Raw genomic sequence first — 18,176 nt, forward strand, 5'->3', positions numbered from 1 at the left:
CGCGTTATTTTATTTGGAAAAGTTTCAAGGTTTTCTAGTTTCCATTTTTGGAAAATGGTTGAAAATACCACTGATTGTGTGGAATTTGGGACCACGTTTGTGGTGTAGTGAGAATAAACTTAACAGGAAAGAATCATTTTCCTCATACCTCTTACTTCAAAAAAGAGGCCATATAAGGCCTTCTGTTTCTGTAGCAAGAGCTTCTCCGCATTTTCGGATGTTGTGTCTATTTGAATTGTCTTGGGGATTCTAGGACTGCGCCGGAAATGAAACTAAATAAATAAGTAAGAAAGGAGATAGATAGATAGATAAATAAATAAATAAATAAATAAATAAATAAATAAATAAATAAATAAATAAATAAATAAATAAATAAATAAATAAATAATTGAAATAAATTAATTGATTAATAAAAAATAAATAAAAAGGCAAGAGAAAGGTCCATTTGCTGTGGACAGTTGGTTACCGTTACATGAAGTGTAACTGTTATTAAAATAATTGATCCGCTGATCACGATCCTGAAGACTCCCTTCTCATCTGTGATGTCCTTCCTAATCGTCCTTTCCCTCTTCGAAATGTGATTTCTAGCACTGTCAGGGTTTCTTTGCAAGCGAAAACGGTTTAAAAAATCTCAACAAGAAAGGCTGTAAACTAAATTGCACTTTCAAGATGATGGAATTAAATCTGACTCGCTTGGATTTCACGCAGGTGTGTTTATAACCTCCATGGTGATGAGCTTGTGTACGCCATCCAGCTCAATTTTTCCTTTGATGAGTTGATTTAGAAAACTTTTGCTTCTAGGTTGGAGTAACAACTCCCAAGACGATGAAGCTGTTGTCTAGTGGAGGAAAACGAACTGCTCAAAAGGTGAAAGATTCTGAAAGAATATAATTGAGTTGTTTCTATAACAATATACATGAAGCCATATTAATTAAATATTTAGTCTGTTCTAAAAGAAAACTGTAAGACTCTCTTTAATATTTCAACAACATCTGTGAAATTTGAGATTCATTAAATGTTATCTAGGAAAATAGAAAACATCTCCAATTACTGCATGTCGGCATGAAGCTATGCAAGTGTACCCAAGTGTACCACTACTGTCGTGGTCCAGTCTGCTGACCATGAAAACGCCTCTGTACACACAACAATAGAACGATGGCATGACTTCGTTTTGGTTACCTAGTGTTATGTTACTTGACGTCATACCGAAAGTCATGTAGGGTGATGTTTTGGACCACGTAAAAGCTGGAGGTCTGGGGCGGGTGACCTACACAAACACACAAAAAAAAAATGCAGAAGAAAAGGGTATTACTAGAAGAGTCTGTCAGCCGCTTGACTGTGCGTGCATACCATAATACAATCTTATTTGTTAGGTTGCCATAGCTGATCAAGATGGAGTACTGACCTGCTTTGGAATGAAAAAGAACACTTCTCAGGTACGTTCAGCAATTTACCTCATAGTCAATAAATACCAGAGGGCAGTCGCAAAGGGTAAAGTTTGTTAGCCAGTTTGGGACTGACCTCTGAAAATAATATGTCTTAAAAATAACAATATTGTACATATTATATAACATAGATAAATAGATAAGTAAACAAATAAATATTTTGGTCTAAAATACAGTTAGGATTTCAAGCAGAACACCATCATCCAGATTTACAAGAGTTCCTTTTCTCCAAATATTTAACTTTTCATGATCTTTCACAGGTTACATTCAAGACTCTTCCTGGAACACCAATCTCCAAGTTGCAGCTTGGAGGACTGGACGGCCCATCCCAAGAAAAAATCTTTGTAGCATCTGGTGCTGAAGTGCGTGGTTACAGTAAAAAAGGAAAACAGTTCCTGGGATTTGATACCAACTTGACTGAGAGCATCCAGTCTATGTAGGTCCAGCTCACTATTAACAACAATTAAAAGGCTGAGGGGAGGCAGGTGTGGGATAAACACCTTTTGTTGAATGTTAGGTTACGATTTGCCTTAATTTGTGCATGTAGCATATAGATTATTGGAAAAAACAAAGTACAGTATTGTGTAGTTCCAAAAAAATATCCATAACCCCCTTCCCCCACCCCACGGACATAATGAGGATCAGAAATTCCATTGTGTGGTGGTGGGGGGGACCCTCAAAGATCAAATATGAAGATGAATTGGAATTTCCAGAGGAGTATGGATGCCTTTAAGAAACTCCCTTCTGTAAGGGGAGTGGGGTTTTCCCCCAGCTTACAACATGTGCCTTTCTTTCTATTACTTTCTTCACTTGTAAAGGTTTGAATGAAGACATGACTGTGCCCATAAGAATGTGTCTTTTGCGGCAATTTTCTTTTCTTGAAAAAAATGGCTGAAACTATAAGTCTTGAGCAAACAAATGAGACATTTATCTGAACAGAAAGAAAACAAAAAAACAAGTGATCTAAAATCTGATGTACGGAAGTTATGCTCCTAGCCCTTCCAGTGAACATTTAATTTTTAATTTAAGGTATCTTAGAGTGAAGCATTGTAAGTTACTTTACCAGTTGATAAAGTTATGTGTGCCCTTACCCCACCTTTTTTAGGTCATTTCTATTTGTGGGTGGAAGCTATCTTGTTTTTTAAGTTTTGAAATATTGATAAAATTAAGTAACGTTATTGTTGCATCTTGTCTAGACTGTCAACATTGCCCCATTTTCTCGTGTGATTGTCAAAATTGTATGCTTCAATCGACTACCACCATCTTGGTTTGTAATGGTGAGTGCAACCTGGGGAGAGCACCAAACTTACCCGAGAGGACTGGGAGCAGGGGAAGAAGAGCGAGAAAATATCCTCTCTCAAGCTATACAACCTGACAAGAGGCTCCCGTGGTAGTTTTGGCTCTCTCCCCAGGTTGCACTCGCCAACAAAACATAAGATCTCGGCAATCACACAAGAAAATAGGGGGCTGTGAAAAGTCTACAGCTTGTCATACCAGAAAATAGTTTTTAAAAAGTAATAGTGATATTGTATTTGTTGACAGGTATGTTAATGGGGCTGATCTTTTCCTTTGTGGAAACTACATCTATAATCATTACCGTGACTGTAAAGATGAGAACTACTTCCTGTCAGGAGATAAAATCACTGATGTTCTCTGTCTACCAACTAGAAAGTAAGGACAGATAAAATAAAGTGAAGCACTGAGTGCATAGCTGTGTTATGTCAAATTTTAGGCCGATTTTTCAATTTGCTCAAACGTACCTGAAGTTTTGTATGTGGCTTCAATTTAGTTAGAGAACATTCCTCTGTGTCCACCCCCCCCCCCCCCCAAAAAAAAACCTGGTTTATCATTAGTTTTTTTAGAAAACAAGGCCCAACGACTGACTCACCAAAAGCAAAGCAAAGGAAAAAGCAGGATTATAACAGATGCTTTGTAGCCAAAAAATACAATGTGGTGTGCTTTGATTAAATTTAAGGCCACATATACAAAAATTCAGGCACCTTCAAGCAAAACAAAAAATCAACCTAAAATTTGGTGTAAGAAAGGGTAAGATAATGCACTCAGCCTTTCCATTGCAGTGTATGAACTTATTTTACCCATATCTCCAACCTCAGGGTTGGAAATTAGAAATGAGAACTTGAAATTTACAATAGTCAAGGGCTTCATATCTGCCCATCATCCAACCCTTGTGGATTAACATTGACAGGTGCTTTGTATCCTCGCCTATCATTACCTTGTAACTGTCATAATTTCTAGTAAAAATAAATTTGTTTCAGTCTTGACCACTGTAGATACTCTAGATATTATTATTATTATTATTATAATTATTATTATTATTATTGGAATTTATGGAAACAGATAATAATGCATTAAATACCATCAGCCTTTAATAATTTATGTTATGTTATTCTTGTTGATTTGAATTCTAGAAATGCAGAAGCATTAGTTCCTGTTCTAGCTTGTCAAGATAGAGTGCTTAGGGTTTTACAGGTAACACACAGGGTTTTTATGGTAACATACCTAAATCTCTCTTTGTGGTGACCATCTCCCTGAAAGAAGCTGACAACCATATCATAAGATCCTATTTCAGTCAGTAAAGCCTGGTTTTCACTAGAGATGCAAGCACCATTAGAAGCACAAGCACAAGCATAAGAGTGCTTATTTCACTGCGAAAACCACCTCAATGTAAACACAAGTACAAGCACAAGGATCGGAAAATTTCCTTTTCTTGTGCTTGCATCATGTTAGTTTTCTTCATATAAGGCTCTGATGCTTGTGCTTGTGCCTGTGCTTGCGTCGCTACGGTCTATACCAGGCTTTAAACAGTATATTTCAATTTTCTCAGAACTGACCATCTCTCTGTCAGCCGCTGAGATGCATGATTAGAATCTCTTGTGCAGAATCATTCAGCCATGTTCAATATATATAAGAATGACCTTTCCTGGCTGTACTTTTGAAATAAAAAAGAGTAATCTACCCAAAAAGATGTAATTGCTATCTAGAAGTTCCCCAGGACATGTGCACTGTACTATGCAAAGAAATTATGTAGCTTTATTAAGTTGCAGTTTTCTTCTCTTTTCCTTGCTTTGTAGGAGTCAGATTTGCTGTATGAGGTGGAAGTTGCTGGACCTCCTCTGGTTCTTGCATTACAGAATGGCACAGGAGGTTAGCTATGAAATGAATATGAAATGAATATACCGGCACATTGCTTGTATGGGCTCGAACAGCGAGCGGCTAAACCGACGCTTCGCTGACTTTATAATGTTCAGCGAAACAAAAGGTTTCTTTTGTTTCTTGTTCAACAAAAGATCTCCAAAGGAGGCCGCTAGGAAAACTGAGTTTTTTTGCATACGTTATTTTTCGAAAACGAAGAGTAAACCAACCAAAAAAAAAATACAGGGCAATGTTTGTTGACTAAAACGAAGCCTACATGCAAAAATTGAGACAAATCCGAAAAAAAAAAAAATGGCCTAAAATTCGACATAGGTTGGTTATGCTCTCAGCCCTTCAATTATACTCACTTCTGTGCTAACATGGATGAACCGCATAGCGTCGCAAATAGGTTTCTATAGCAATGTGTACTCCAAGTGGGTTGCTGTGTGTACCATTTGGCATGGTACGTAAATCATCAGTCAGGGTGTATATTGAGGTGGAATAACATTTATTTTCGATGGATTTCAGGAGTATCGGGAGAAGAGGTTTTATATGGAACATCTGATGGGAAAATAGGCTTGATTCAGTTGGGAAGGTAAGAAGTCAGACTTGATCGTCCCATGGTACATACAAATGCCAAGTTTATCTGCATTATCGGTTTGAGTCTTCAATAACAAGATATTCGATGGTACAATAAAAAAATTGTCTGTTTTGTTTTGTTTCAGGCATTCACCTAATCACAAATGGGAAATTCCTAATGATAAACGAAATGGAGGTATGTGGTTAATAAAAAGACAATAATTATTTATTTGTTTGGGAAAATGGCAATGGAATTCTCAACTGAATTGTCTTATGCCATAATTAGAGGAAAATCCATCCATTCATTTTTTCGTGTTTTCTTTGGATTGCTTTTATACTTGAGATATCATGGTCTTAGACTTTGACAGTTTATCTATGAAAACTAGCTCCATTTTCCCTTGAACTTGGTTGTATTTTTGAGTAAACCTCAGAATCAATCAAACGTTTAACAACAGACCCTCTTTGTATCACCTCTCATACTAAATATATTTAATTTATAATATGTACTGTATTTATTTTTATCTTGTTATCATCTGTTGTAATACTTTTCTTTCTATGTTAATGTTGTGTAAATAGTGTAAAAAAATGAACCATGAACCATAAATAAATATCGATTAAATATGATTATTATTATTATTATTATTATTATTATTATTATTATTATTATTATTATTATTATTATTATTCAACACATTGTAATACTGCCGAAATATGTTCATGGTGCACCAAATATTTATTGTTCGTAGTCAACAGATATCCTGGGATATAGGTAATTTCTTGTGTTGGGGAGAAAAATGGCAGAATAAAGATCATCTCCAGCTTTTCTGAAATAAAACTTTGTTATCAATGTGTTGAATAATAAACAATATCCTGCTCAGACTTCCGGAGTATCCCTCGAAGTATCAGGCCATATTCCTTGCAATTTGACAGGATAATTATTTGTTAATTATTTTGTCTGTTTTTTGCCCTGTGTAGGTGTATTAGCATTGGAGACTTATGACATCACAGCTGATGGTGTGCCTGATGTGCTGGTTGGACGTGATGATGGTTTGATTGAAGTTTATGGTTTTGATGAGATGGATGAGCCAGTGCATAGATTTAAACAGGTCAGAAGGCTTTGTGAAAGTGTGGAAATTGTTATAATTTTCCCTTCTTTCGTCAATATGTGTATGTGTGTGTATGTATATAGGTATATAATTTTACTATGTCTATTCTCCGTATTTAATTTCCTCTTGCCTATGAATGAATACGTGTACTTATCTACTTATTTATGTTTATAACATATATATAATTTAATATTCTATGTACATGTAAAATGTAATAATAAAATATTTTTAAGTTATGCAGTCCACCTCAATTAGCTATGCTATATGCGGACTGTGTATTTCCGTAATTAATATAAAGATATAAAATATTAAATTTTTTTTTAGTAAAACCATAACAAACATGCAATTCCTTTTGACAAGCAATCTAAAACCACTCTTACTATTAACTTAATAAAGACACTTTTAAGGTTCGTATTACTCTACATTGGACCAGCATGCCATTTATACTGGGGAAGTATAAAATTAATATATAGGGCAATGCTCTTCTATTAATTTGAAGGTCACATACAGAAATTCAGCTGCTTTTGGGTAAAAAAAGAAAAAAACAAACAAAAAACAAAAAGTCACTTAGTTTGGGCATTTTTCCAATCCACCTTTTAAATGCACCTTCAGTTAGTTATTCCATGCTACAGAAGCCCAAATGTCAACTGCTTTGGTTGTTTGTAGGCTCTGAGTGAGAGCATCACATCTGTTTGTGGTGGCTGTGTTAGTTCGTCTGGCTATGATGAGATAATAGCAGCAACATATGCCGGCTGGGTGGTGGGACTCACTTCAGAACCTCAGCAGAAAGAGGTGGGGCCAACAACTGTGACACAAGAGCCAATCAGTGAAGAAGTACAAGCTAAGATGGACAACCTCAGGTAAGAAACAACTTGGGGAGGCAGCAGTAAAGGAAGAAGCCCATTGGCAGGCTGTGTGTGGTTGAGCCTATTTTATTTATTTATTTATTTATTTTCTTTTTGCATGCCTTGCCTGGGCTAGGACAACAGCCTTGTAAATAGCCTTGTATTGGTTCAGATCAAATCAAACTTCCAGCTTCAACTGTTTACTATTTAAATTTTTAGGTTTTTCGTTAATAATTTATTGCAAAGAGTCATTTTCAGGACTACATTTTTCACTAAGGGTATGCTTGATTGGGGACATTTCAGGGGAAGAACAGATAGGAGATAGATTGGATCCTGATGACTTACTTTTGTAGATGTAGTGGAACTGACTCTGATGTCTGTTAGCTCTAACTCTTGATAACAGGCCATATTCAAAGGCTAAATTAGTAATAGATAAGTACATTTCACATTGTTTATAATAATATTATTAGACTAGTGGCTCTGAATTCTTGACATCTTCCTTTGCAATGTCCTGTAGAAGGAACATTGCAAATTCCAAGGGGGGGGGGGGAGGGGGTGTCAAAGTCAGACTTGTTTTACAAGGAAGTATGAAAGTAAATTGGAATTTCCGGGGGGTTGGGAGTCCAAACTAAAAGACCTACTCTGGGTGTGGGTAGGGCTTGGGGAGGGTAATTGGACATTTTTCTTGAACAGCAGATATTAAGTAAAACATAGTTACCATTCTCTGGCAATTTATTAATTCATTTTGGAAATCCAGCCAAACTGTACAGCGCTGGAAGATTTTTCTTGTCTTTTACCTCAAATACACTCCCTCTAACAAAGGGCTAACACCCAAAACGTCAGCGCTCAAATCTCTTTATGGTGGCCAATTTACCTTTAGTTATCGACTCTGTTGAGAAACCAAACATTATTTTATTTCTACTCCCCACCGATGCAGCAGCACAGTTTCTTTAGAAACTAACCTTCTTTTCCAACTTAAATCATGTTTCTTTTCAGGCTGGAAATAGAAACTCTTCAACAGAAAGTACTGAAAGAAAGAGAAAAGTATCAGTTCAGTGCACACTCAGCAAGCGCCCTGTCGGCAATTCCTCAGTTTGCAATCAACGATAAATTTGCACTGAGCAAGGATGATGCAAGTTACACACTGAGCATTGAAGTTCAGATTCCTATTGACAATATCTTGTTACAGGCAAGTTTGGTGATCAACATATATCTTCTCCTTATTGCTGGCCATGTATTTCTTGTGGTACTATTTGGGAGAATTTGCATAGACATCAAGACATTTTAGCTTCTGACCTTTATGTTTGTAAAGATAGTGACTTTATGAGTGAATACAAAATGAAAGGTCATAAATTTTAAAGGTATTATAAGTAAGTGTTAATTTTAGGGTCACGAGAATATTTTCCGAAATTAATGGTCCAAAATCTCTTTTAAGCACCAGCTATAGACATTCAAACTTTACCAAGATTTATTGAGCAGTTAACTGAGTGTGAAGCTTTCAGAGGCCTGAAAAAGAAAACCTCAATTAATAATTTTTTGATTCAGTTGATAATGTCAAGCTTTTGTTTTCGTTAGATTTCTGGGTGTATTATTGCGATGGAACCAAACCTTTTTGAAAATAATGTACTTACATTGTAACTTTGGTGCTGCGTTTGCTGATATATCCACTGTGACAAATCTTTGTTTTTCCCCCTCCCCTTTTGGCTTAATCTATAAACTTGCCAAAAAAAGGGGTTACTTTCTGTACGTCCTTTTCACCCACTCTGGGGCGTAAGGGCCTTCCTCAATACATACCTCACATGTGCTAGTCCAATTTGCTAGTTTCAATTTGTAAGGTGAAATTAGCTGTTGTCCCTGTTTGTTCTTTATGATATCTAGAGTGATGTCCCTATTGACCTTTTGGATGTGGACAAGAATTCTGCTGTGGTCAGTTATAGTGCCTGCGATATTGAGGTTAGTGGAAATTAAAATTCTCCCTAAATCTGCACTTAGGAGAATTAGAATTCTCTTTTCTTACAGTGTTAGTTGGGAGTATTTGTATAGATTATAATTTTCTTTGCTTCGCAAATTTTCAAACCAGTTTAATTTTTTCCCTTTGTCTCTGGCTCATAACCATAATCCAAGACAAAGAAAAATACAAATCAAACTGGTTTTAAAATTTTCAAACCAGGAAAGAATTGAACCACAACATATACAAATCAAAAAATTATTTCACTGTCAGTGGTAGCTAACTTATTTCTGAGGCCTCTGTATTATTGTGAGGAAAATTGGGGTGCTGAAGGTTGAACAAGTTAAGTAATAAAAATCTTCAAACGTCACTACTTCCTCTGTAAGAATTATGGTAATTGATTACTGTAGTTTTTAATTATGTTTTGTTACTGCTTCACCTCTGTTTTAGAATGGGAATTTCTTGTTGGCAACTTACAGATGTCAGGCAAATACAACAAGGCTGGAACTAAAGGTTTGGATGACACTTTAGTCGTACAATAAAGTCACTAACAGAACTGCAATAATTTGATAAATATTTAGAGAAAGATGAACGTTTGGTTTATTGATATCCTAAGGTAAATTCACCACTGTAAAGAGTTTTGAGTGCTGATATTTCACTCTCACAAAGAGCTAATGCTTGAAACCTCAGCAGTTGAATCTCTTTACGGTGGCCAATTTACCTTTCGTTATCAACAACCTAAACATTTGTTTCTACTCATTACAACTTCACGCCGATTTAAGTGTGTACCCCAAATTTTGGGGTCGTTAAGTATTCATATATTCAAGCTATTGTTCTCTCTTTTGTCGAACAATTTCCGACAATAGAGCATGTTTCCGAAGATCGCAAAGCCTTTGAAGTAGGTGAGATAGTTTATCTTTTGTTTTAGAGTTTTCTGCTGGCCTATGGAAGCTCCCTGGGGAGGCTAGAGAAATGAGTCACCATGATCACATCGACTCGCAACGCGCCCCTCCAGTATCGAGAGTTTTAAAAACAACTTCCCGTCCTGCAAACTAACAAATAATCAATAAACGGATACATGGATTTGCCGATTTGTTTATCTGTCATCTTTAATGACAGCGATCTATAACAGATTCTCGCTTTTCAGCTAAAAGTTAGAGAATCGCTGAATATAAAATGCAAATAAGGTCAACTGAAAAGAGCGTGTGCCTACATAGGCCAAAGAGCTGATGTTATTGTTTGTCAATGCCTCATTAAGTATAATCAGAATGCGACTTCCACGCTGAGTTTCCCTTTTTTTTCTTCCTTTTTTGGTCTGATATTTTGGAATCTCTTCGCTAGAAGCAAGTATTTTAGAAACAAAAACTTAATTATGATCGACCGCATCTTCACTCGTAACAAACAAAGCGCACAACATCAAATACCAGTTTGCGTAAAGTGAATTGCAATTGGAACTCTTTTGACTCTTTCATAGGTCCTAAAGGGCTTTCTTTAGGGAATACAAATCAATGTTTTAGCTTTTTCGTAAAAAAGTTATCATTAAACGGAGGGTATTGATTTCCACGCGTCGGGAAGATGATGATGCCATGCACAAATTTAATTAAGCATTATAACTTCGCCGTTCTAAGCACCGCTTGGCGAAAAATATCGAAACTCGGCTTACAGTGATCAAAACACCACATTTAGGATCTCTTTTTAAAGCTCTCAAAAGACTCTTCGTTCACTGATATAAAGAACAGCTTAAAGTATCTTGCGAAGAACTTAAAACCATCAAACGTCTGCAGTGATTCCTTGCAGTTCCTATTGATAACAAGAACAAAGGAATACTCTCGCAACTTCGTGGCTCAAGGCTGCTTAATTAGACAATTGTTCCTGTCTTTTGAATTCGCTTCTTGGTCTTCCTGCAAAGTTCTCACCTTTTCTCAACCGAGTAAAAACGAGCTAATTTGCATCATACTTCGGGGCTGCCGAAGTGAATGCCCAAAGGAATAAAGAGAGCTTTAGACAACAAAATCCAGCGGAGTCACCCATTTCTCAATGACACACTTAAATCGGCGTGAAGTTGTAATGTCACCATGGATGCAGCAGCATAGCTTCTTTAGAAACTAACCCCCTTAGAAAAACATAGAGATATAGTATTTATCAAGCCATGAGTGTAGGACAAAGAAATAATCTGAGGCCCTTATAGGAAAGAGATCTATCCATGGTTTGTTGTGCAGCATGCAGATGCTGTAACCACTAAGCTACTGGGAGACTAGCAGTGAGCTTTGCCATTTGTGTCCTTTTCTGCTTCATTCAGCAGTGTCAAAAGGGTTCTGTGTGTTGATAAATAAATAAAGTTTGTAAATTTTAAGCTTGAAGATTAAATTGGATAGATGTCTGCCTCCCTCCACCCCCTAGCCTGTGAGCAAGCTCTCTATTTGAATCAGCTACAAGATGATACAGTGTGAGAGGATTGGAGTGGGGGCATCCCCTCCCAAATTTTCTCTCAAGTGCTATATCTTCTTGCGCTATGTTCTCTCACAGCTGACCCAAATAGAGAGCTTGCTCGCAGGCAATCATCCCCCCTCTCCCTTCTCCCAGGCATGGACTATGCAGAGTTACAATGTGCAGATCTTTCTCCTTGGTGATTACCAGCATTGGTGAAGGTATTCAACTCAGATTACAAATTTTATTTCAGATCAGATCAATAGAAGGGCAGTATGGCACTTTACAAGCATACATCACACCCAGAATTCAACCTAAGACCTGCCAAGTGCGGCAGTACAGCATCAAACCTTTGTCACTTCACCAAAGGACGCATGTGTTTGATGAATCTAAGTGAGACACTTAAACTGTTTTACCCTATAATAAATATAAATATATTTACCTCATTGTTACCAAATATCTTCAAACAAATTATAAGTAAATTTTATGTTATATTCTTACAACAGCAAATTTTTCCAATAACTTAAAATAAAATAATTCAATGAAAAGTGCAAAAATTGGTTCAGTCATGAAATTTTCCAGCCTGTTATGAAAATGTAGTTTCCTTGTTCCTCAAATTTCTGTTATTATTTCAGGTACAAAGAATTTTTTTTTTTTTGTAATTAACATCTTCCTAGAAAAGGAATCAGGGAGGAGGGATTTAAGAAAAGTCCTTTAAAGTCCTTTTTCTTTTTCAAATTTACTTCTTCCCATGTCAGGCCAATGAATGAACTGAAGTTGATGGGCCACTTTAGTCTGGCTGAAGTTCACTCCTGGGTCTGCTTCTGTCTTCCTGAAGTTCCTGACAGGTTTGTCATGCTCTGGTGTATCATGTCTGTCCTGTGTAGCAAGTCTTGCACCCATCAGGTCTGTGATGAAATAACAGGTTTCTTAATGTGAAGCAACCAGATAATTTGTGCATCCATGGTCTTTGAAAAATTTGGGTCTTGCAAGATTTTTCTTGAATTTAATAGATCTTACATGTAAGCTTAAGGTGACATTTTTTGAGTTGTTCACTACGTCTCAGAGTTTGACCCTGAGCCATAATAGGGTCTTATTCATCTGTCAATTTTTGGAGAGAATGTGTGGCTAAAACCCTGACCCAAATTAACACCAAAACATTATTTTAGTTCTAAAGAACATGAAATATGAATAGTTGAAAATTTGTAAGTCTTACCTAGAAATAAAATCTTACTTACAAGTATTTTAATGTGAAGACCCTTTATGTCTTGTCCAGTGCTAACACCTGTGGTACTTTTGCCAACAGAACTCCTGCTGGGGAACAAGTAAGCTTTCATTTTCTGTCAACATTTCTGGACACACAGTTGGACTGCCAGTACAAGTAAGTACTGCTTAAATTACAAGCCTTAGGTTTGTTGATTAAAGGGATAATTATCTCCCCCGGGATCAAGAGGGTAGAAGTAATCTCTTGATTCTGTCAATGCTGTCTTTGATTTCTATATCATTAAACATAAACTGACAAGCAAGGCATCAAAACCATCCCCCCCCCCCCCCCTTGAAACACTGGGACAGGAGTAGGGGGTGGGAGGGGTTGGGTGTTACTCGAGTTATGCATGGAGGTTCTGGCCAAGACAGGTGCCTAATTTTCACAGTCAATGTATGTGAAAGGGTGATCAAGGGTGGCTGAGATTGGTGTGCCTGTGGTATCTTAATAAACTGATTGCCTTATGGGCCCCTTTGAAGCTCAATCTAACATCCTGCCTTTTTTTCTCAATTCTCTTTAGGAAAGGGGAAGCCATCTTCAAATCAGACAATATCTCAACAATATCAATTCTCAAGGATGTGTTAACCAAAGAAGCCACAAAAAGGAAGATTAACCTTAACATTTCATATGGTTGGTCAAACTCTCTTATGAAAACATTCATTTGTTTGTTTGTTTGTTTTTTTTGCTCAATGGGCAGAATTCTTTGAATCATGCAATCTGATTGCTCCTGGCAGAAGGCAGAACTTTTCTATCTTGACTGCAAACCTGGGCATTTTTTTTTATTATTATTTTTTTCATGATTTCCTGCTAGACCTGGACCTTGTTTTCTTGTGGATAAAACTAAAAATTTTTTTTTCACCAGCCTGTCCATATTGGGAAAAACTGTCCCCTTTATCTTGAGTATCGGCAGAGGCTGCAGGAGGCTGCAGGCACAGGTTTGAAATCCCAATATGGACCTCCTGGCCGGTGAATAAGATATATAATTATCTGATGTGGTATTTTTAATTACCATTACCGATGTTGACACAATACCAAAGGAAATATAGTTGCAAGATGAAGTGTATAGGGTCATACTGGCGATCATGATCAATGAGGTCATCATCATCATCATTACACAACATGGTGTTAGGACACCAATAGTAGGAGGGTGGAGAGGTGGTCTCAGGAAAAAAACCTCTGACTCCACAAATGTGATTTATTATTTTAAGCCATGACTGTGCAGTAACACTCACCAAAAACATTTGTTAAAAGAATTTTACAAGCAGAGCAAAAAAAAAAAAATAGTGGTATGATAGAATACTTACTTTTGAGTTATGCTACAGGGAAAGATGGTAAAATAATTGCTCTTGCTTAAAATTCTTGGACCTAGCTTGGTTCAGCCCTAGGCCATAATCTGAGCTCCAGCCAAATAGTTTGCCATCAGGCTCTCTCACTCAGTCTGTCAGTGCATATGATTTGGTCAGAGATTGTAGAAGTTACAGTATGTCATTTTGTGAATTAAAAGACAAAAAAAAAAGTGTTTGAAAGTTACCAAAGTTGTCTGAGATGTAAACTTATGGTTAATACCAGTAATTTAATTTCCATTATTTTGTAGATCTCAATGAAGAATCTGTGGTTCATACACTGAACCTTATTCATCCTAAACTGGAATATCAACTGCTACTGGCCAAGAAAGTCCAGCTTATAGAAGGACTCAAGGTATGTGAAGCTCTTTCAAATTATAGAATTGATTATTTGGGTATTTTGTGCCTCATTATTGCATGTGTGTGCTTTCTTTTGGAATTTTACTGTACCTTCCAATAACATACAGACTCTGAAATTCAACTCCAACTAATGGCTTGTATGCGTTACTGCAGTCAATCATAATTACAGAAACAACTGGCAGACTGGAAAATGTACAGAAACTTACAAAGTGGATCAAAATGTGCCAATCACAGCACTGAACATGAGCTTTTGACCCCGCTGAGCCAGTGATTGACAGCAGTGAAAAACGTAACAGTCGGTTCAATCTTGAACTTCAGAGTTCACTTGTAATTGAAAGGAACAGTAAGAGAAAAATGACTGTTTTTTTAATGAAGTTTGAGTGTTAAAATGAAATTATGTTCCTTAATTTTAAAAGATTAATCAGCTGAACTTCTTTTTCATTTTAGGAGCTACAGATGCATGAGAGTGACATTGGATTTTTTGCTCCAGAATATCAACAGATTTTGGGTAAGAATGACATTCACAAGAAATTACTAACATAGATTATATTTTTGAACTTGGCAACCTGCAGAACTTTACATAAATTCTTGTTAGTCATAAATTGATTCCATAATAATTATTACTATGCAAAAGTGCATTTGTTTATGTCTGTTTTTGTTTGCTTGTTTGTTTTCTTTTTAATAAATATTTATAACTACTGTCTTGATTTAGATGATGCAGAAAATCTTCAAGCAGAATACAAGAAACAGCCTTGTCACTTGGAAAGACTTTACGGTATCCTTTTCAAAATGTTCCTTTTAAGAGAAAAATTGAATAATTAAGTCCCAGATTACAGCGATTTTATTAGCAATAATTTTCACCAGCTGTACATGTGGAGAAAAGCTTGAAAAATTCCTGGTGCATTCGTCACAAGTTTTTATAGTTAGACTTCAGTGCAGCTTTGTTGCAAATTGAGTAAGGAAGAAGTTAGGATTGGTTATTAAATTTTTGGGACAGTACATCTGTTGCTACTGAGCGTCTGAATGAAATAATTTATTGATTTCTGCAATTTTCCGTGTGGTTCATGTCCTTCATCTGTTTTTTTCTTAACAAATATCAGGCATGATTACTGATCTCTACATTGATAAGTTCAAATTTAAGGTAAGTTACACACTGTCCTTCATGTCCTTCATCTGTTTTTTTCTTAACAAATATCAGGCATGATTACTGATCTCTACATTGATAAGTTCAAATTTAAGGTAAGTTACACACTGTCTGAAATGTGCTCCTTAATCATTCCTTTGTCCAAAATGCAAAATATTTAACCTTCAAACTGCATATTCTTCTCACTGTTCTTCACCAATGTTTGATATTAGAAGGGAGAATTTGTTTGAACATCAAGACATTTCATCTTTGTTGATCATTTCCTTTATTCTCATGACCTGAATGTGTGATCAAGTAGGGACATTTTAGAGAGAAAGTAGATTCTGGTCACTTATATTTGAGGACTTAAAGGCTTATAAATTCCGCTTTCTGAATACTGCACAAATCTTTTGACATTTCTTAGACAGGTCTTAGAATTTTATGATAAGTCAATCAATTCTCCCGTCTTGTTTCCTTGACAATATATTGACACCTCAAAGAGAAATTAGACATTCACCATTCTTGTTCTTCTTTCTCCTTTATCCTTTAGGGGATGAATGTAAAAAGCAAGGTTCCAATCCTCCTTGAAGTGCTGGACAACTATGATCTACAGAATCTTGTGGACTTCTTTGAGGCTGCATAAAATCATATATAATGTTGACAACTTTGTAATCATCAGTTTACAGAAGAAAGAAAGTGTACAATATTGTAATATCCTGCTATGTGGTGACATGCAATTTTATTTCATGCAATTTCATCTCTCAATTCAATTGATAACCACATCTTACAGGTTCTGTTACTTTCTTATTCTCACTTATTTTTGTGAGTCTTAATTTTTGTGATGTAGGAGAGGAAAATTTTGAAAACCAAGAGAAAAGGTATTTGCAAAATTTAAAGCCTTTGAACTTTTATTCTCTCTGATTTTGTGAAAGTGGAGCCTCTGGAAATATGTGTGATGGCACTGCATTCTGGTACTTCTTTGTCTTTTCGGGAGGTTTACATGTTTCTTTGAAAGTAAAGTAGGCTAAAGTTCTAGAAGTCCTTTACTTGACTCTTTTATGGTCTTGTAATTTTTGTTAATTTACACTTCCAAAAGAAAACATGCAGCTCAAATACATACTTGAAGCACTTTAGATTTTGCCAAAGACCATTGTTGGTTTAGTAGTTGTACAGTATGATTAACATATGCTGTTAATAGTTTAACTGTTAATACAGTGTATGCATAATGGAGAAGACACATTGCTGTTTTAATAAGCATCCAGACTTTGGTAAATCAATTTTTTGAGGAATACTGGCTTTGACTAAATTGTATTATGGTGCTAGCTAGCTGCTAGTGATTGTATAACAGTAATTATTTGTCTAAAGTAGCTTTATTTATTTGTCATATATGTACATGTTATATTTCCAGTTGTTAATTAACCACGCAAACTGCAAAACACAATGATTATAATTATGTATATCAGCTTCGTCATAAGGTGTCACTGACCATATCATCTGCCAAATTTCAACTAAGAAAAAATAAAATAAAAATTATATGAAATAAACCATGGACTGCAAACTCTGATTAGTGGGAAATCTGTGTTTCCATAACTCTATGGAAACATGGCAAACTTTTCTTTATTACATTTAGTGGTGCTGTGGGCTGTAGAAGTGTGAAGGCCCAAGTGCATGACTGTCTTATGTTGAATTTTATGCAAGGGTTAGCACCCGGGGGGGGGGGGGGGGGGGTACTCCCCTTTATGGGCTATACGGGGACATGCCACTGGATAGGGTATGGTTTTTGGCCCCTCTGTCTTGAACAGGGTATATAATTTCAAGCGAGTCTGTCCCGGACCCGTCCTAGACAGGGTATGGTTGCAAGACTGTCTTCGAGTATTTGGCAATCCGAAATCAGAGACGTTAGTCTGCATTTATTTTAGTGAACAATGTTTCACCTCAATTGAGTTTCCACTTAAGGTTCACTGCTGTTAATGCGAAATTTTGGGATTTTTCGCCATCACTTCTAGGAAGTGTATCATTTTATCTGTTGTGATTGGTATTCGCGTTTCAATGCGTGGAACATCACGTCTGGTAAGTGACAGTGGGCATTTAAGGGTTATTACTATTACCAATAAACACTTGTGTAACACAAGAGCTAGATGTTGTCCTCTGTCCTAAATAGGGTCTTAAAATTGAGGACATTGTCCTACACAGGGTAGGTATCAAGGGTTATTTTCGTCCTAAACAGGGTCAGGGTTTCAAACCCCCGGCAGCACTCTTATACCCAAACATGGGTCAAGTGCCCCCTTCCCCCCCCCTCCGGGGGGGTTAGCATGGCATTCAAATTAAAATAATACTCTGGCATTGCGTGTGTGGAATCACCTGCTTATGGCTTGAGTTTCTACAACAGTTAATTAATCTTCCTTCAACTTTTACTCGTCAGTGTTCCTACAACATTAATGACCGTGGAAATAGGAAAAAGGTTTTCTGTTTCTCAAAGGTCATCATATTGACGACCAAGGTGAGCAAGTGAACCTTATCATTTTAGCGTTGTTTTGTGCCGATGGTTGTTGGTCGTCAGTTAAGGATTTTATATCACTCTTT

At 36.4% G+C, this 18,176-nt stretch overlaps 1 protein-coding gene across 1 annotated transcript; it reads left to right on the forward strand.

Annotated features, from left to right (window-relative positions):
* Positions 1 to 518: 518 nt before the first annotated feature.
* Positions 519 to 17,137, forward strand: LOC146472104 (BBSome complex member BBS7-like). The gene is made up of 23 exons (XM_085120679.1): positions 519 to 708; positions 802 to 867; positions 1,374 to 1,436; positions 1,706 to 1,881; positions 2,988 to 3,116; positions 3,875 to 3,935; positions 4,538 to 4,610; positions 5,127 to 5,193; positions 5,324 to 5,373; positions 6,153 to 6,283; positions 6,950 to 7,143; positions 8,125 to 8,317; positions 9,007 to 9,081; positions 9,527 to 9,589; positions 11,757 to 11,896; positions 12,262 to 12,351; positions 12,810 to 12,884; positions 13,288 to 13,397; positions 14,362 to 14,465; positions 14,918 to 14,978; positions 15,183 to 15,245; positions 15,571 to 15,611; positions 16,144 to 17,137. The coding sequence occupies exons 1-23, from the start codon at positions 670 to 672 to the stop codon at positions 16,234 to 16,236; spliced, it is 2,157 nt and encodes a 718-aa protein (XP_084976805.1). The 5' UTR covers positions 519 to 669; the 3' UTR covers positions 16,237 to 17,137.
* Positions 17,138 to 18,176: the final 1,039 nt, after the last annotated feature.

Source organism: Pavona decussata, unplaced genomic scaffold, assembly GCF_977016875.1.
Source record: "Pavona decussata unplaced genomic scaffold, jaPavDecu1.1 SCAFFOLD_102, whole genome shotgun sequence".
NCBI lineage: Eukaryota > Metazoa > Cnidaria > Anthozoa > Scleractinia > Agariciidae > Pavona > Pavona decussata.

Coding starts and splice junctions, on each gene's coding strand:
- LOC146472104 (XM_085120679.1), top strand. CDS start 670: ATGATGGAATTAAATCTGACTCGCTTGGATTTCACGCAG. Junction 1,882..2,987: donor ACTGAGAGCATCCAGTCTAT/GTAGGTCCAGCT, acceptor ATTTGTTGACAG/GTATGTTAATGGGGCTGATC. Junction 9,590..11,756: donor CAACAAGGCTGGAACTAAAG/GTTTGGATGACA, acceptor ATTTTATTTCAG/ATCAGATCAATAGAAGGGCA.